The 19,546-nt window shown below is 53.2% G+C and overlaps 1 protein-coding gene across 1 annotated transcript; it reads left to right on the forward strand.

Annotated features, from left to right (window-relative positions):
* The first annotated feature begins 6,715 nt into the window (after nt 1-6,715).
* On the forward strand, nt 6,716-19,200 carry GSS (glutathione synthetase). Its single transcript, XM_038757229.1, has 13 exons — nt 6,716-6,730; nt 8,000-8,135; nt 10,500-10,645; nt 13,165-13,240; nt 13,526-13,665; nt 13,983-14,099; nt 14,364-14,444; nt 14,944-15,021; nt 15,505-15,571; nt 16,038-16,232; nt 17,357-17,438; nt 18,100-18,289; nt 18,740-19,200. The coding sequence occupies exons 2-13, from the start codon at nt 8,007-8,009 to the stop codon at nt 18,861-18,863; spliced, it is 1,425 nt and encodes a 474-aa protein (XP_038613157.1). The 5' UTR covers nt 6,716-6,730; nt 8,000-8,006; the 3' UTR covers nt 18,864-19,200.
* The last annotated feature ends 346 nt before the right edge of the window (nt 19,201-19,546 follow it).

Raw genomic sequence — 19,546 nt, forward strand, 5'->3', positions numbered from 1 at the left:
ACGCTGTGATAATGATAACAGAGTCTCCCATCTGGGCCGATGGACGAGCCTCAGTCTGAGACTTCAGGACTAAGGATACGTTCGAAGGAACTGATTTCAGTGCCTGTAGTTTTGTGCAAACCGCTCTCGCACCATGAAGAGGAAGACCGTCATTTCCAGCCGGAACAGCGGGAAAAGGAAGCCTCCGTGGTTTGGTCGGAGTTTTCCATTTTGCCTCCTAATGCAGTAAACAGGAGATCAGATTTACACCGATCTTTTATGACTGAACCTGCAGGAAAATCCCCGGAGGCGGCAGGGAAAAACTGGAGCCAGGCAAAATAAACTTGTAGAGTGATGGAGTGAATTTATTTATTTATGTTAATAATAGCAGCTTGGCTCAGTGGAAAGCGCCCGGGCTTTGGAGTCAGAGGTCATGGGTTCGAATCCCGGCTCCACCACATGTCTGCTGTGTGACCTTGGGCAAGTCACTTCACTTCTCTGAGCCTCAGTCGCCTCATCTGTAAAATGGGGGTGAAGACTGTGAGCCCCACGTGGGACAACCTGATGACCGTGTATCCCCCCCAGTGCTTAGAACGGTGCTTTGCGCATAGTAAGCACTTAACAAATGCCATCATTATATCTGGGGAAGCAGCGTGGCTCAGTGGAAGGAGCCCGGGCTTTGGAGTCAGAGGTCAGTGGTTCAAATCCCGGCTCCGCCGCTGGTCAGCTGCGTGACTTTGGGCAATAATAATAATAATAATGGCATTTATTAAGCGCTTACTATGTGCAAAGCACTGTTCTAAGCGCTGGGGAGGTTACACGGTGATCAGGTTGTCCCACGGGGGCTCACAGTCTTAATCCCCATTTTACAGATGAGGGAACTGAGGCACAGAGAATTTAAGTGACTTACCCAGAGTCACACAGCTGACAATTGGCGGAGGCGGGATTTGAACCCATGACCTCTGACTCCAAAGCCCGGGCTCTTTCCACTGAGCCACGCTGCTTCGCAAGTCACTTCACTTCTCTGGGCCTCAGTTCCCTCGTCTGTAAAACGGGGATTAAGATTGGGAGCCCCCCGGGGGACCAACCCGGTCGCCTTGTAAACTCCCCGGCGCTTAGAACAGTGCTTTGCACATAGTAAGCGCTTAATAAATGCCATTATTATTATTATTATTATGTTAATGTCTGTCTCCCCTTCTACACTGTAAGCTCCTTGTAGGGAGGGAATGTGTGTGCCATGTCCGTCCGTTGTATTGTAGTCTCCCAGGCACTCGATATTTTCTGTTGATTGATTGATTGACTGAGCTTGGCAGGGCTCCTTAGGGAATGTTGGCAAAGGATGGGAAGAGCCGCGCGTTTAATTGAGCCAAAGGGCTGTGGGAAGAATTTCCCCACCAAGCCAAAAACCTGCAGCCACTTCTCAACCTGCCTTTGTCTGCGACCGCAGACGGGAGACCAGTGGCCACTTGGATGGACGATCCCTACGGGTGCCCGGCCTCGTGTGGGGTTCCCTGCCCGAAAGGTTTTAATCTGATTTAGCCGTCAATCACTTACTTTTGAACCTAAAGAAGCTGTGAAACCCAGTGGAAAGAGCACGGGCCCGGAAGACGGGGGACCCGGGTTCTAATCCTGACTCTGCCACTTGTCTGCTGTGTGATCTTGGGCACGCCAAATAATAATAATGATATTGGCCAAGCACTTTGTGCCAAGCGCAGCGTGGCTCAGTAGGAAAGAGCCCGGGCTTTGGAGTCAGATGTCATGGGTTCAAATCCCGGCTCTGCCAATTGTCAGCTGTGTGACTTTGGGCAAGTCACTTAACTTCTCTGGGCCTCAGTGACCTCATCTGTAAAATGGGGATTAAGACTGTGAGCCCCATATGGGACAACCTGATCACCTTGTAACCTCCCCAGCGCTTAGAACAGTGCTTTGCACATAGTAAGCGCTTAATAAATGCCATCATTATTATTATTACTCAGTGCTGGTGTAAGTACAATGCAATTGGATTGTGTTGCCAATTTGTACTTCCCAAGCGCTTAGTACAGTGCTCTGCACATAGTAAGCGCTCAATAAATACGATTGATTGATTGATTGATTGATTGATTGACTGTGAACCCTGTGTGGGACAGAACTTGTACCTTTTATCTACCCCAGTATTTAGTACAGTACCGGGCACACACTCATTCATTCATCATATTTATTGAGTACTTATTGTGTGCAAAACACTGTTCTAAGCGCTGGGGAGAGTACGAGCGCTTAGTACAGTGCTCTGCACACAGTAAGCGCATTGAGTGAATTCTCCCTCCCAGTCCCACGACAATTAGGTACATATCCGTAGCTTATTGATTAATGTCTGCCTCCCATGTAGATGATAAACTCGTTGTGGGCAGGGAATGTATCTGCTTATTATGTTCACCATACTCTCCCAAGCGCTTAGTAGTGTTCTGCACACAGTAAGCGCAGTTGGAATGAAGGAATGAATAATAATAATAATGGTATTTGTTAAGTCCTTAATATCTTCAAAGCATTGCTCTAAACTGGATACAAGATGATCAGATTGTCCCACGTGGGGTTCACATTCTCAATCCCCATTTTACAGTGGAGGTAACTGAGGCACAGAGAAGTTAAGTGGCTTGCCCAAAGTCACACAGCTGACAAACGGCAGGGCCGGGATTAGAACCCATGACCTCTGACTCCCAAGCCCAGGCTCTTTCTCCTGAGCCATGAGGCTTCTCTTATTATTGAATTATATTGCACTATTGAATGAATGCAATGTAACAATAATAATAATGATGGCATTTGTTACGCGCTTACTATGTGCAAAGCACTGTTCTAAGTGCTGGGGGGGATACAATGTGATCAAGTTGTCCCACGTGGGGCTCACAGTCTTAATCCCCATTTTTACAGATGAGGGAACTGAGGCTCAGAGAAGTTAAGTGACTTGCCCAAGGTCACACAGCAGACTCGTGGTGGAGTTGGGATTTGAACCCATGACATCTTACTCCAAAGCCCATGCTCTTTCCACTGAGCCATGCTGCTTCTCTAAACCCATTCCCTGCCCAGAACAAGCTTACAGTTTAGAGGCATTTAGTAAGAGCTTAATAAACACCATTCATTCATTCAATTGTATGTATTGGGCGCTTACTGTGTGCAGAGCACTGTACTAAGCGCTTGGACCCCAATTCTTAATGATTTGCGGTATGTACTGAGCGCCTGCCATGTGCAGAGCTCTGAGAAGAAGACACTAGACTGGGCTCTCTGCCTTCAAGGAGCTTTCCAAGGCGAGACTTCCAGCCTCTGCAGCCAGAAAAGCAGCGTGGCTCGGTGGAAAAAGCCCGGGCTTTGGAGTCAGAGGTCATGGGTTCAAATCCCCACTCCGCCAATTGTCAGCTGTGTGACCTTGGGCAAGTCACTTCACTTCTCTGGGCCTCCGTTCCCTCATCATCTGTAAAATGGGGATTAAGACGGTGAGCCCCCCTTGGGACAACCTGATCACTCTGTAACCTCCCCGGCGCTTAGAACAGTGCTTTAAACATAGTAAGTGCTTAATAAATGCCATTATTATTATTACTAGAGAAGCAGCGTGGCTCAGTGGAAAGAGCCCGGGATTGGGAGTCAGAGGTCATGGGTTCTAATCCCAGCTCCACAGCTTGTCAGCTGTGTGAATTTGGGCAAGTCACAACTTCTCTGGGCCTCAGTTCCCTCATCTGTAAAATGGGGATTAGGACAGTGAGCCCTGCCTTGGGACAATCTGATCACCTTGTAACTTCCCCAGTGCTTAGAACAGTGCTTTGCACATAGTAAGTGCTTAATAAATGCCATTATTATTATTATTAAACATAGTAAGTGCTTAATAAATGCCATTATTATTTTTATTAGAGAAGCAGAGTGGCTCAGTGGAAAGACCCCGGGCTTGGGAGTCAGAGGTCATGGGTTCTAATCCCTGCTCCGCTGCTTGTCAGCTGTGTGACTTTGGGCAAGTCACTTAACTTCTCTGGGCCTCAGTTCCCTCATCTGTAAAATGGGGATGAAGACTGTGAGCCCCACGTGGTACAGCCTGATTATCATGTAACAGTGCTTTGCACATAGTAGGCGCTTAATAAATGCCATTATTATTATTATTATTACCTGTAACTGTGAGCCCGCTGTTGGGTAGGGACCGTCTCTATATGTTGCCAACTTGTACTTCCCAAGCGCTTAGTCCAGTGCTCTGCACACAGTAAGTGCTCAATAAATATGATTGAATGAATGAATAAAATGGGGATTAAGACTGTGAGCCCTCCGTGGGACAACTTGATCACCTTGTAACCTCTGCAGGTTATAAATAAATATTTATTTATTTTACTTGTACATATTTACTATTCTATTTATTTTATTTTGTTAATATGTTTTGTTTTGTTGTCTGTCTCCCCCTTCTAGACTGTGAGCCTGCTGTTGGGTAGGGACCGTCTCTATATGTTGCCACCTTGGACTTCCCGAGCGCTTAGTACAGTTCTCTGCACACAGTAGTAATAACAATAATAATAATAATGGCATTTATTAACCACTTACTATGTGCAAAGCACTGTTCTAAGCGCTGGAGAGGTTACAAGATGATCAGGTTGTCCTACGGCGGGCTCTCAATAAATCATAATAATAATAATAATGGCATTTATTAAGCGCTTAGTATGTGCAAAGCACTGTTCTAAGCGCTGGGGAGGTTACAAGGTGATCAGGTTGTCCCACGGGGGGCTCACAGTCTTCATCCCCATTTTACAGATGAGGTAACTGAGGCCCAGAGAAGTGAAGTGACTTGCCCTAAGTCACACAGCTGACAAGTGGTGGAGCCGGGATTAGAACCCATGACCTCAGACTCCCAAGCCTGGGATCTTTCCACCGAGCCACGCTGCTGCTCTAAAACTGAGAGAAGTTTATTTGTTCAATAAATACGATTGAATGAATGAACAAATGACATTATTATTATTATTATTATTATTATTATTATCATTATTAGTCCACGGGGCTCGTTGCGGGCGGGGGGGGAGGGGGGGCTACGTCCTGCTCGTCCCACACGGTGTCCCATCCAGCAGGACGCCCTGAGGGGTAAAGTCCCTTCAAAGCCTTACCGAGAGCTCACCTCCTCCAGGAGGCCTTCCCAGACTGAGCCCCCTTGCCTTACCTCCTTCCCCTCCCCACAGCACCTGTATATATGTTTGTACAGATTTATTACTCTATTTATTTATTTATTTTATTTGTACATATTTATTCTATTTATTTTATTTTGTTAATATGTTTTGTCTTGTTGTCTGTCTCCCCCTTCTAGACTGTGAGCCCGCTGTCGGGTAGGGCCCGTCTCTAGATGTTGCCGACTTGGACTTCCCAAGCGCTTAGTACAGTGCTCTGCACACAGTAAGCGCTCAATAAATACGATTGATTGATTGACCGTCTCTATATGTTGCCACCTTGGACTTCCCAAGCGCTTAGTACAGTTCTCTGCACACAGTAGTACTACTACTACTAATAATAACAACGTTTGTTAATTCATTCAATCATATTTGTATATATATATATTATATATAACATGTAACTACAATAACATAATATATAATTAATGATTAGTTGCTAATATTAATAGCAATGTTAATTATATTATAATGTACAATATATTATAAATATAATATATCATATATAAATTATATGTAATGTATAATAAAGTATAATATATTATATATAACATATTATGTATATTATATATTATATTATATGTTATATACTATATACTAATATATTGTAATGTATAATATTATATATTATTATATTGTATGTTATATCTATTATATATAAATTATATTTATTCTATTTATTTTATTTTGTTAATATGTTTTGTCTTGTTCTCTGTCTCCCCCTTCTAGACTGTGAGCCCGCTGCTGGGACTGTCTCTATATGTTGCCAACTTGGACTTCCCAAGCGCTTAGTACAGTGCTCTGCACACAGTAAGTGCTCAATAAATACGAATGATTGATTGATTGATATTACTGTCATTGTCATTTGTAATTATAATTACTATACTATTATGCTAATATCAATAGTAATGATGAGCATACTGATAATGAATAATTAATTATTGATTATTATGGCTATATTAATGTAATTGCTATTCATATAATAATAATTTAAATAGATATAAATTATATGTTATGTATATAAATACGATTGTATTTTTACACTACGATTTTACAATACGATTTTAGACTGTGAGCCCACTGTTGGGCAGGGACTGTCTCTATATGTTGCCAACTTGTTCTTCCCAAGCGCTTAGTACAGTGCTCTGCACACAGTAAGCTTTCAATAAATACGATTGATTGGTTGAATGAATTAACAAATGTTGTTATTATTATTGTTATTATTATTATTAGTCCTTGGGACTCGATGGGGGCTCGGCCGCCCTGAGGGGCAAAGTCCCGGCAGCCCCCGCGCGGCCGCCTCGCCGCAGGGCGCATGCGTAGTCCGGCTCGCGGGGCGCTCGTGGGCCCTACTGCGCAGGCGCACTGGGCCGGCTCGCCTCAGGGCCACAGGGCGCATGCGTAGTCCGGCGAGCGGGACGCTCGTGGGCCCTACTGCGCAGGCGTGTTGGGCCGTCTCGCCTCAGGGCCGCAGGGCGCATGCGTAGTCCGGCGCTCGGGGCGCCCGTGGGCCCTACTGCGCAGGCGCGCTGGGGGCCGGTGGGGGGGCTCCTCTTTCTGGCGGCAGCCCGGCCTTCGGCCTCCCTCAGGGGGTGGGTTCGGCCTTCTGTGGCCCCCTTTCCTCCCTTCTCTGCTCCCCCCCCCTTTTTCTTGTGATGGCATTTGTTAAGCCATTGTTAAGAGTTATTTATTACTCTTTATTTATTCATTTTACTTGTACCTATCTATTCTATTTATTTTATTTTGTTGGTATGTTTGGTTTTGTTCTCTGTCTCCCCCTTTTAGACTGTGAGCCCACTGCTAGGTAGGGACTATCTCTCTATGTTGCCAACTTGTCCTTCCCAAGCGCTTCATCATCATCATCAATCGTATTTATTGAGCGCTTACTATGTGCAGAGCACTGTACTAAGCGCTTGGGAAGTACAAATTGGCAACATATAGAAACAGTCCCTACCCAACAGTGGGCTCACAGTCTGAAAGGGGAAGACAGAGAACAAAACCAAACATACTAACAAAATAAAATAAATAGAATAGATATGTACAAGTAAAATAAATAAATAAATAGAGTAATAAATATGTACAAAGCGCTTAGTACAGTGCTCTGCACACAGTAAGCACTCAATAAATACGATTGATTGGTTAAGCGCTTACCATGTGCAAAGCCCCGTCCTAAGCCCTGGGGAGGATACAAGGTGATCAGTCACGGTCTTCATCCCCATTTTGCAGATGAGGTCACCGAGGCCCAGAGAAGTGACGTGACTGGCCCCAAGTCACATAGCTGACAAGAGAAGCAGCGCGGCTCAGTGGATAGACCCCCGGGGCTTGGAGGTCGTGGGTTCAAGTCCTGACCCCGCCAGTGGTCAGCTGGGTGACTTTGGGCAAGTCACCCCACTTCTTTGTTCCTCAGTTCATTCAGTCGTATTTACTGAGCGCTTACTGTGTGCAGAGCACTGCACTAAGCGCTCAGTTCCGTAAAATGGGGATGAAGACTGTGAGACCCACGTGGGACAACCTGATCACCTTGTATCCTCCCCAGCGCTTAGAACAGTGTACATAGTAAGCGCTTAACAAATGCCATCATTATTAGTATTAAGTGGCGGAGCCAGGATTAGAACCCATGACCTCTGGCTCCCAAGCCCATGCTCTTTCTACTGAGCCACGCTGCTTCCCCTTCCTTCCCCCAAAGTGCCTTTCCTCCTCCTCCACCTCTGTCCCTCTTTTCCTCTCCCCCTCCAACCTTCCCCTTCCCACCCTCTGCATGTCGAGGGGAAGCGCTGCTGAGGGCAGGACCTTAGGGAGGGGGTCCCCGTGGGGTCTGATTCATGCCCCCCCCCCCCCCACGACCTCTCTGTACCCCCCAGACTTGCGATGGCGGCCAGCTGGGCCAGCTCCTTGGCCGAAGGGCCACGTCTGGAGGAGCTGGCGGCCCACGCCACCGACCGTGCCCTGGTAGAGGGGGTGCTGATGCGGACCGAGGACTCGCCCTGCTCGTCCCACGTAAGGCTCCCCCCTCACCCATCCCCGCTGCCACAGGACAGGGAATTCATTCACTGATTTTCTTGGGCGAGCAGCTGGAGACGGGGTGGCAGGGCCTCAGTCTCCCCAGGGTTACGGGCACCTCCAGCGCCGAGCCTCGCCTCAGGCCAACCACCCGTCAACCTGGTAGATGGAGCACCGTGCTGAGCACTTGCAGTGCAGTGACGTCAGTACACGTGGTCCCTGCCCATGACGGGGCCGAGGCACTTGGAGAATAATAAAAATCATAATGGTATTTGTTAAGCCCTCACTATGTAAAATAATAATAGTAATGATGGTATTTGTTAAGCGCTTGCTATGTGCGAAGCACTGTTCTAAGCGCTGGGGGGGGGATAAAAGGTGATCAAAGTGTCCCATGTGGGGCTCCCAGTTTTACAGATGAGATAACTGAGGCCCAGAGAAGTTAAGTGACTTCCTTCCTTCAATCGTATTTATTGAGCGCTTACTGTGTGCAGAGCACTTTACTAAATGCTTGGGAAGTACAAGTTGGACTTGCCCAAGATCGCACAGCAGACAAGTGGCAGAGTCGGTATCAGAACCCACGATCCGACTCCAGACCCGTGCTCTAATCACTACGCCAGGCTACTTCTCGCCCTATCTGTTACCCAGCCCTCTCTTTTGAAACACTCTCGGAGGGCTGGAGTCTCCCGGTGGGAACGTACCGGACAGACCTCAACCCTGAGCGAGTTTACCCTTGCGAGAGAGGGTGTTGGCATTGTCCACTGGCAAAGTGCGACTCACCCGCTCTTGACCCGATCGGCCACATTCTCACCGAGACTCACGTGGCACAGTGAGAACAGAGGCAGAACCCTAAGCCCCCACAAGTGGCAAAATTATATTACTCATAGCTAAATTGTTGCAATTTGGATGGAGGGCCAAAGTCCGATTTTCCTTTCCCGTCAGCCTCCTGAAAGGTGGAAAGGCTGGGTGCCTCAGCCGGTTCGTATCCAGCTGGCCTCGGGGATGGAGCGCAGAGCTGGGAGTCAGAAGGACCTGGGTTGATGATGATGGAATTTGTTGAATGATTACTGTGTGCGAAGCACTGTTCGAAGCGCTGGGGTAGATACAAGGTCATCGGGTCGTCCGACGTGGGGCTCACAGTCTTCATTCCCATTTTACAGATGAGGTAACTGAGGCGCAGAGGAGTGAAGCGACTCGCCCAAAGTCATGCAGCTGACAAGTGGCGGAGCCGGGAGTAGAACCTACAACCTCTGACTCAGTCCATGCTCTTTCCACTAAGTCATGGCGCTTCTGATCCCGGCCCGTCACCCGTCTGCTCTGGGGCCTTGGGCGAATCACTTCACTTCTCGATGCCTCTGTTCCCTCATCTGTAAAATGGGGCTGAAAACTGTAAGCCTGTTAATAATAATAATAATAATGGCATTTATTAAGTGCTTACTATGTGCAAAGCACTGTTCTAAGCGCTGGGGAGGTTACAACGTGATCAGGTTGTCCCACGGGGGGCTCACAGTCTTCATCTTCTAGACTGTGAGCCCGCTGTTGAGTAGGGACCGTCTCTATATGCTGCCAACTTGTACTTCCCAAGTGCTTAGTACAGTGCTCTGTACACAGTAAGCGCTCAATAAATACGAATGAATGAATCCCCCTTTTGCAGATGAGGTCACTGAGGCCCAGAGAAGTTAAGTGACTTGCCCAAAGTCTGATGATACTGATGCTTGTCTACTTGTTTTTGTTGTCCGTCTCCCCCTTCTAGACTCTTAGTCCTTTTTTGGTTAGGGATAGTCTCTGTTGCCGAATTGTACTTTTCAAGCGCATAGTACAGTGCTCTGCACACAGTAAGCACTCAATAAATACAATGGAATGAATTGAATGAATAAATAAGCCCTATTTGGGACAGGGACTATGTCCAACTGATTATTTTGTGTCTATTCCAGTGCTTAGAAAGTTGCTTAATAAATACCATTATTGTTATTGTTGTTATCTGTGGCAGTCAGTATCGCCTAAGCACTAACTTATGAACCTGTCCCCTTTTCCTTTGTCTTCCTGTCAGTAAATTTTTCCCTGTCCGTCTCTGCACCCCACTAGATTGTAAATTCCTGGAGGGCAGGGATCGGGTCTGCTGGCCTTATTGTACTCTCCCCAGCTCTGGGTACAGTGCTCTGTATATAGCAGGTGCTCAGTAAGTAGGATTGAGAGATGGGTTAATGTAAAGCACAGTGAGAAAATGAATCTTGCACTCGCAGAGCGCGTGGGTTAATATTTGCGCCGGCATGCTCAGAGGGAGCCGGACGCCGAAAGAAGGGCCTGTCGTTCGCAGACTTCGCGGACACTGATGAGCTATGCCCGGTGGCTCTTCCTACCCAGGTTGTGAGTTATGCTCCGTTCACGTTGTTCCCGTCGGCGGTGCCGAAGGCCCTGCTGGAACAGGCCTACGCGGTGCAGGCCGACTTCAACCGGCTCCTGGACGCGGTCAGCCGCAGCCCGGACTTCCTGGAGCAGACGCTGTCCAGGTACTAGTACAGTCTGCCATCTCCTCTCCATCCAGACCACTGCCGCGTTAATCCAAGTACAATCCTGCCTCCATTCCCACGTCAGCCTCCTCGCTCTCCCCACTTCAGTCTCTATTTCACTCTGCTGCCTCGGTCATCTTTCTTTAAAAAAAAGTTCAGTCCACCTCTCGCCGCACCTCAAAAACCTCCAGCGGTTGCCCATCCACCTCCACGTCGGCTTTAGAGCACTCAGTTGGCCCTACCCCTTCTCCCTTACCTCACGGTTTTCCTACCCACACGCAGTGTGGCCTGATGGATAGAGCAGGGGCCGGGAGTCAGCAGGACCTGGGTTCTTATTCCGGCTCTGCCATTTGACTGCTGTATGACCTTAGGCAAGTCACTTTAACATCTCTGTACCTCAGTTCCCCCATCTTTACAATGGGGATTAAGACTGTGAGCCCCATCTGGGACAGGGGTTTTGTCCAACCGATTATCTTTTATCTACGCCAGCTCTGTGAACGCAAGCCTGGCACATGGTAAGCGCTTAACAAATACCATTGTTATTAGTAGTATTAGTATTAATATTATTATTATCTCGGTGTCATCTATCCCGCCAACCCCATGCCCACATCCTCCCTCTGTCTTGTAACTGCCTCTCGCTTCCTGTCATCTTCGGAGCCATCCTAAAATGACATCTCCTCCAAGAGACCTTCCCTGATTTACCCCTAATTTCCCTAACTTGCCCTCTCCCTCCCTTCTGCATCTTCAGTCTGTCATTCATATTTATTGAGCTCTTACCGGGTGCAGGGCATTGTACTACACGCTTGGGAGAGTACGACACAACAATATAATAGTCACATTCCCTGCCCGCAACAAGCCTAGAGACGAGCTTAGTCATCTGTGCTCTCTGATCTGTACCCTCTAAGGACTTGATATTCGCCCTACCACATTTGCGTCCGTATCCTTATCCCTTCTCTGTAACTATTTCAATGTCTGTGTTCCCCTGTAGACTGTAAACTCCTTATGGGCAGGGATGGTGACTACCAGCTCATTCATTCATTCATTCGTATTTATTGAGCGCTTATTTTGTGCAGAGCACTGTATTAAGCACTTGGAAAGTACAATTTGGCAACAGATAGAGACAGTCCCTACCCAACATCGGGCTCACAGGGTAGACCTCTATTGTATTAAACTCTTCAGGACGCTTAGTATAATGCCCTGCATACAGTAAGCGTTCAGTAAAAAGCATTGATGGATTGATTAAGGCCTTGGGGCAGCAGCACCTCATCCTCATCACCAGGATGGCTGAGGTGTCCACGGTCACCTCGAGCAGGCCCGGTATCCCCTTCCCCCATCCCCCCTGCTCCCCCCGAACCAAGGAAGGGCGGCAACCACGGATTCCTTCTTATATCTCTGGGATTCGGCTGAGCGGCCTGACCGGAACGCCGGCCAGCAGATGCTTGCCCTGTCCAAAATCCGCCCGCTGTGGGGCCGCTGGTAGAGCACGGGCCTTAAAGTCGGAACCTGGGTTCTCATCCTGGCTCTGCTGTTAGTCTGCTGGGTGACCTTGATCAAGTCACTGAAATTTTCTGGGCCTCCATTTCCTCATCTTTAAAACGGGGATTCCTTACTCCTTCTCCATCCTACTTAAACTGTGAGCCCCATGAGGGGCGAGGACCGGGTATGAATCTGATTATCTTGTACCTACCGCAGTGCTGGGCGCACAGTAAGCGCTTAACAGATACAATCATCTAGTGATGGTTATGCCTCTCTGCTAGTCTGTCCCCCTCTAGACTGTAAACTTGCTGTGGGCAGGGAATACGTCTGTTGTATTCTCCCAATCATATTTATTGAGTGTGCAGAGCACTATACGCGTGCTTGGGAGAGTACAGCATGAGAGTCGGTAGACACGTTTCCCGCCCACAACGAGCTTGAGAAGCAATGTGGCTTAGTGGATAGAGCCTGGGCCTGGGAGCTCGAAGGACCCGAGTTCTCACCCCAGCTCTGCCACTTGGCTGCTGTGTGGCCTCGGGCAAGTCACTTCACTTTTCTGTGCCTTGGTTACCTCATCTGTAAAATGGGGATGAAGCCTGTGAGCCCCATGTGGGACATGGACTTTGTCCAGCCTGACAACTTCGTATCTACCCCAGCGCGTAGAACAGTGCCTGTCATATAGTAAGCACTTAACAAATACCACTTAAACAACAAAAAAGTGCTTACCAGTCTAGAGACGAGCTTACCTCTAGATAATAATTATCAATATTATTGGGGTGGCCAATGGCTGATTACTGGGGTGGTCATTGGCTTCCCTTGGCCTGTCAGTTTAGGCCCAAAACTAGAAGTTTTCCCGAGCTCCCACTCCGGAGCCCGGGCCTGGAGGGGGAAGGGGCTCTCTCCCGCAGCCACCCCTCCCCGCCCGAGGTCCGGCCCCTCGGTGGCGTGGCATCGTTGGCGGGGTCGGAGGGGCCGGCGGGGAGAAGGGACTGAGGGAGAGAGGCGGGCACCTCCTTGAGATCCCACCCTCTCGTCACCCCTTCCAGCACCATCAAAATGGATGACTTTGTCGCTCAGCTCTTCAAAATCTACAAGCAGGTTCTGAAGGAGGGCCTCGCCCAGGTAACCCCCACCGCTCCACCCCACCCCATTACCTCATTGCCCAGGTTAAACTGCCCCCCTTCCCCGCCCCCCGAGGGCTGCCGGCCGGGGTGGTCGGGGGGTGGGGGACGGTCATCTGGTGATGGTCATGCTTGTTCGCCTGTGTGTCCCCCGTAGACTGTAAGCTTGTGGGCAGGGAATGTGTCCGTTGTATTGTCATATTGTACTCTCCCAAGTGCTCCGTACAGTGATCTCCACCCATACGATTAACTGCCTGCCTGCCTGCCACATGGTTCTGTTCTGCAGACGGTGTTCCTGGGACTGAACCGCTCCGATTACATGTTCAACCGCGGCACCGACGGCCCCCCAGTTCTGAAGCAAGTGGAGATCAACACTATTGCCGCCAGCTTTGGGGGCCTCTCCTCCAAGACCCCCGCGGTTCACCGGTGAGGCCCGCTGCCCGCCCCGGCGTTGCTTGGTGTCAGTCAGGCCAAATGAGGTGTGGCGGGCAACGTAGTCTCTGCCCTCTGGGCAGCAGTGTGCGGGCGGGGGACCGCCTCTCGGGACTCCCGGAGCCGTCCCCCCGCCTCTTTCTCTTCCGTGGGCATAGCAGGATGAGGGAGTGCTTTTCCCGGCACCCCTCCCCCCCAGCTCCGGCGAGAGGAGCCGCTCCCAGCAGGTGATCCCACGGAAAGAGCGAGCCCTTGGCCTGCCCATCTCTGGCCTGCAAACTCACGATTCCCCCCCACCCCATTCTCCGCAGGTACGTGCTCACCATGTTGGGCAAGCCCGAGGAAGCAGCCAAAGTCCTTCCCAACAACCCAAGCAAAGGGCTCGCGCTGGGCATCGCCAAGGCGTGGGAGCTGTACGGCTGCTCCGGGTAGGGGCCGGCAGGTGGGCGGGTGGGCCGTTCGCCGGAGGCTTTCCGGGGACCAGAGCCGGGGCGGGGGGGGTGCTGGTGGGGGCCTGACCTCTCTCCCATGGTGGATTTGAGCCTTAGGCCTCCCCTCCCTGGAATCCAAAATGGGTTCGGCCCCGAGCACTCCAGCAGCCACGGCCTCCGAGAGTGAGCACGCAGAGACGGGTGGCTGGAGCCCCTCCTGGAAGAGGGCATGGTCAGTTCTGACTGTCACGTTGCTCTCAGGGCAGTCGTGCTGGTCATCACTCAGGAGAAGGAAAGGAATATTTTTGACCACCATTATGTGGAGTATGAGCTGGCTGCCCGGTGAGTGACCACCCTCGCTGCCGCTGTTGGGGAGTGGGACCCCTCTCCCCCGCATCCCCATCCTTTGGCCATATTATGGATCCACTCGTCCTTTCGGTCTAAGGGTTTGCTCACTGCCAGCCAGCTGGCTGCAGGGGGGCAGGATGGCCACAGGACAGCTCCAGGAATGTCCACAGAAGCTGCCCCAGGGATCGCCTCCTCCTTCCTCCCCTTCCTGCTCAGCAGCAAGGCTGACTTCCTGAAGAGCTGGAGGATGCTCAGCCCTTTTGGGAAGATGGGGAGGTGGGGAGTGAGCCTGAGGGTGGAGGAAAAGTGGAGGGGTGTGGTGGGGGAGAGTGCGGCCGCCCCAGTCGGAGCCATCCCGTGGCCCGGGCCGGCGCCGAGCCGGAAAGTAGGTGTCTGGCTGGGCGGGAGGAGGGAAAGACGTGTCAGAAGGCTGGCCACAGCTCTCCGGGCCCCAGGGCTCCTCTCCTGACTCCCTCGCCCTCATCTCTCCCAGGAATATCCGTGTGGTCCGGTGCAGGTTTGAAGATGTCTCTGAAAAAGGGGCTCTGGATAAGGACCGAAAGCTGTTCCTGTGAGTTCTCTGCCAACCTCCTGGCTGAAGGGTGGGTGGGGAGCGAAAAAATGGTCAAGACTGGGGCCCTCCAGACCCCTGACCCTCTTCCAAATTGATTGGTGAGTGACGGCTCCTTGGCAGAACCCCAGAGAGTAGTCCTCGGGTGCAGCTCTGGGGCATATTCTCGGTCTTGCCCCCGCCGGGCCTCTAACCCTTGACTTGGTCTCTGGCCTCTGACTTGACCTCCCCAGTGCCGGGCCTCTGACTCCCCCACACTCTGGATAGTCTGGGGTTGATGGTTTCTTGGGGCGTAGGGAAGTTTCGGTCATCATGGGCCCTTCTGCCTCGGCTGAGCCAGCCCGGCATTATTACCGGGAGAATGGACCCGTGGCGACTGGTGACGTGGATGGACCAAGGCAGAATGAGCAGAAGGGGGTCAGCTTTAAGGGCAGTGGAGCGGGGAGACCGACCGTCCGACCACCGTCCCGCTCTGCGTTCCAGGGACGGCCAGGAAATCGCCGTGGTTTACTTCCGGGACGGCTACATGCCCGCTCAGTACAGCCCTCAGGTTGGCCTGGGCCCCAGGAGAGGGGCTGGGAGCACCGGGGGACGAGGGCTCCTGCCGCCGCCACCACCGTTGCCGCCTGGTTCCTGGGCCGAATCGCCGGCCTGACTGGCGCTGAGCAAGGGCAGGGGAAACCCCGGCCGGTGCGGGAAGGCGGGCTGTCGGCGGCAGACGGGTGCCGGTCCGGAAAATCCGAGTCTCCTATCGCCGGGGGGTGTCTGTGCGTATGCCTGCCTCTTTGTGTGAGTGCGCACGTGTGAGGGCCGGGAGGTGGGCTGGCTCAGGAGTCACCAGTCCAGCCCTGCCGCTCGCACTCGCCACTCTGGCTTCGTGCAGCCCTGCCTCCCCGCGAGCGGGCAGGGCGGGGATCCCCCTGTGCCTGCCCCGGTGCCGGAATGCACCGCGTCGTGCAGGGGGAGCCGTGAGCCCGTCCGACGGGGCCGGGGCCGCCTCTCGCTCCCCCTCGCAGAACTGGGAGGCCCGGCTGCTGCTGGAGAGGTCGTGTGCCGTGAAGTGTCCCGACATCGCCACCCACCTCGCCGGGACCAAGAAGGTTCAGCAGGAGCTGAGCCGCCCCGGGGTCCTGGAGACGCTGCTGCCCGGCCAGACCGAGTCCATCGCGCGGCTCCGGGCCACCTTCGTGGGCCTCTATTCCCTGGACCTGGTGCGTGGCCCCGCCTCCTCCGCCCCCCGCCGACCTCGAGCCTTGAGCTTGAGGTGTGTGTGAGACATCCAGATCGAGCCGTCCCGGGGGCAGGAGGAAATGTGGGACTGCAGAGGAGGAGAGAGGTCTGAGCTGTGGAGGGAGATTTGGGAATAATCCACGCAGAGGTGGTAGTTGAAGCCGTGGCAGAGAGTGAGTTCTCTGCGGGAGTGGGGGTAGATGGAGAATCGAAGGGGACCCAGAACTGAGCTCTGAAGGACTCCCAGAATTAGGGGATGGGAGGTGGAGGAGGACCTGGCGAAAGACCGAGAAGGAGCGACCAGAGAGCCAGGAGGAGAAGCAGGAGAGGACTGCGTCAGTGAAGCCAAGCTGGGATGATGTTTCCGGGAGAAGGGGGTGGCCCATTGTCGAAGGCAGCCGAGAGGTTGAGGAGGATTTGGGTAGAGTCGAGTCCGTTGGATCTGGTGAGAGGGAGGTCGTTAGTGGCCTCGGAGAGGGCAGTTTCCATGGACCGGATGGGGGGAAGCCAGATTGGAGGGGGTCGAGGAGAGATTCGGAGAGAAGGAAACAGAGGCAGTGGGTGGAGATGGCCTGCTCGAGGACTTTGGCAAAGAGTAGGGGAGAGATGGGCTCCTCGCTGGATGGAGCCGTGGGGTCCGGAGAAGGGATTTGAGGCTAGGGGAGACTTGGGCAAATTTCAAACCAGTGCTTAGAACAGGGCTTGGCACATAGAAAGCGCTTAGCAAATACCATCATTGTTATTAAAACCAGTGGGAAAGGAGCCATCAGGGAGTGAGCGGTGGAAGACGGTGATCAGGGAAGAAAAAAGGGTGGAAACAAGTCTTTTCAGAAGGTGAGAAGAGTCGGGAGCCGAGGTGGTGGGGCAGAGTTCAAGAGCAGGCAGGATTTGTCAGTCAATCGTATTTATTGAGCGCTTACTGAAAGCAGAGCTCCATATTAAGCGCTTCGGGAGAGTAGGATATGACAAAAAACAGATACATTAGAGATGACCGAGGATGAGAGAGCAGATGGGGGGTTAGGAGGGAGCTGGCGCCGCCTCCTCCTCTGGCCCCACCCTGTCCCCAGCTGACCGGACCACCGTGCTAACCACTGTGCTCCACCAGGGAGAAGAAGGAGACCAGGCCGTAGCCCGGGCCATCGCAGCTCCGGGCCGGTTTGTTCTCAAGCCCCAGAGGGAGGGCGGAGGTGAGTGGTCGTGTCATCTGTGGGCCTGTGCGTGCGAGAGAGTGTGTGTGTGTGCCTGGGCACATATGACTGTGCTTGTTTTTATGGGGGGTGGGGAGGAGGCGGGGATGGGTGTGTGGGTATAAGGGTGCCCCTGCCAGGCAAGGGGGCACAAAGGGCCTCGGAAGAAGAGGCTGGAGGCGCTCTGAGGGTGACTGCACCCCACACCCTCCACTAGGAACCCCTGAGGCCTCTTCCTCCCGGGGGGCTCCTCCTTCCTCCCGAACTCCAGACCCTGCTTCACCCTGAGCCAGGCGAGGCCCTGGTGCGGAGGGGTGGCTCCCCTGAACAGGTTTGGGGGTCCGCAGGATTCTGGAGGAGGGGGTGGGCTGGGCCGGGGAGCTCCAGCGCGGCGGGGTGGGGGCCTGGGGAGAGGATGCAGTTTCTGCCCGGCTTGCTTCAAGGAACTGCCGCTAGCTGCGGTGCTCCCCCCCACAACCCCAGAAGCGAGGCAGGCCTCTCCTTTTTTCTGGGCCAGCCCAGGGAGTGGTGGATGGTTGTTTCTGGTATTAACTTGGGCCACTCCCAGGGGGCTGCTCAGAGCGGGGGGTCCCGAGGACAGCCAGTTCCGCCCAGGTGGACCGGAGCAAGGGGTGGGAGTGACGGGGGCGTGCGTCCCCAGGCAACAACCTGTACGGGGAAGAGATGAAGCGAGAGCTGGAGAGGCTGAAGGGCAGCGCGGAGCGGGCCTCCTACATCCTCATGGAGAAGATCGAGCCCGAGCCCTTCCGGGCCTGCCTGCTGCGGCCCGGAGCCCCCGTCCGCCTGGCCGACTGCATCTCAGAGCTCGGCATCTTCGGGGTCTACGTCAGGTGAGCCGGCAGGGAGACCCAGACGCCCACCCGGGGGGTGTTCGGCCTGGGCAGCCCGAGCCCCCAGATCCCCACAGCCCCTGGTATCCCCACACCTGATAGTTGTCCTCGGGGGGCTGCCCACCAGAGGATCCCAGAGCCCAGGTGATGGCGGCTAAAGAGGTCACAGGTTGGGGGGAGGCCCAGGGGACTAGAGATGGGAGCCCTCCCAGCCAGAGACACATCCGTCTGAGCCCCTTCCAACCGTGCCTGCAGCCCTCCTCCTTCCCTCCGGGCACTGGGCCCCGTGGCTGGGAACCGGTCCCCGAGGCCCCCAAGGAGCAGCCCAGGGTGGGTAGGGCCACCATTCGCGGGGCCATCGAGTCAGAGGGGAGAGAAGCCCGAAGGGGCAGTCCCGGCAGGGTGAGTTTATCCGTGTGGGTCCCACAAGCATCCGGTGCCCCTCCACAGGCGCGGTGACGAGCTGCTGGTCAACAAGCACGTGGGGCACCTCCTGCGCACCAAGGCCATCGAGCACGCGGATGGCGGGGTGGCCGCCGGGGTGGCCGTCCTGGACAACCCGTACCCGGTGTGAGAGCCGGGAGCGCTGGCTCGCCACTTGGGGACTGGGCCCCGCTGCCGCCTCCCGGGGTCCGTTGGGCACCGACCTATTGGTTCGGTCTGAGCCCTGACCAGCTGGAGGGGGCCGGGGGCCGGGAAGTGCGACCTTGGGGAGGGAGGAGCGAGCCCGGGGACCAAAGGGAAGCGGAAAGCTGGCTGCCCTTTCGGGCTCTGGGGGAGCTGGCGGCATTGGTGGCGGTGATGGGATGGTGGTGGTGGTGGTGGGATGGTGATGGTGGCGGGAGCTGTGGCAGTGACTGTCGTAACTCTCACCTACCTCAGCCCCTAATTAAAGCCGTTGGTTAAAGATGCGTGTGGGTGTAGGTGTGTTTGTCATGTCCCCTTTGCCCGTTGCACACCTGGTCCCCAGGATGACTGCTTGGCTAGTGGTTTGCATTCTTTCAGGTGGCCCATGGCCTGGGGCCTCGGTGGCCCTGCTGTGCTCGGGAACACTGCTGATCTGATGTGGGGCTGTGTGAAAGTCAGGCCCGGGACTTTTCCCAGACCCTGAACCCAGTGGGGCTAGGGAAGCGGGGAGTGGGCAGGGGAGAGGAAGGTACAGACGGACCCTGAGGAGGCTCGGTCCCATTCACTCATTCATCGTATTTACCGGGTGCTAACTGTGTGCAAAGCACCGTATTAAACGCAGGGGCAGGG

The sequence above is a fragment of the Tachyglossus aculeatus genome, chromosome 15, assembly GCF_015852505.1.
Source record: "Tachyglossus aculeatus isolate mTacAcu1 chromosome 15, mTacAcu1.pri, whole genome shotgun sequence".
Classification (NCBI taxonomy): domain Eukaryota; kingdom Metazoa; phylum Chordata; class Mammalia; order Monotremata; family Tachyglossidae; genus Tachyglossus; species Tachyglossus aculeatus.

What these genes read in the sequence shown, in the direction of transcription:
- GSS (XM_038757229.1), top strand. Translation starts at nt 8,007, where the DNA reads ATGGCGGCCAGCTGGGCCAGCTCCTTGGCCGAAGGGCCACGTCTGGAG. An exon ending in ACTCGCCCTGCTCGTCCCAC is followed by an intron (nt 8,136 to 10,499) that starts GTAAGGCTCCCC and finishes CTTCCTACCCAG; the next exon opens with GTTGTGAGTTATGCTCCGTT. An exon ending in ATCTTCGGGGTCTACGTCAG is followed by an intron (nt 18,290 to 18,739) that starts GTGAGCCGGCAG and finishes GCCCCTCCACAG; the next exon opens with GCGCGGTGACGAGCTGCTGG.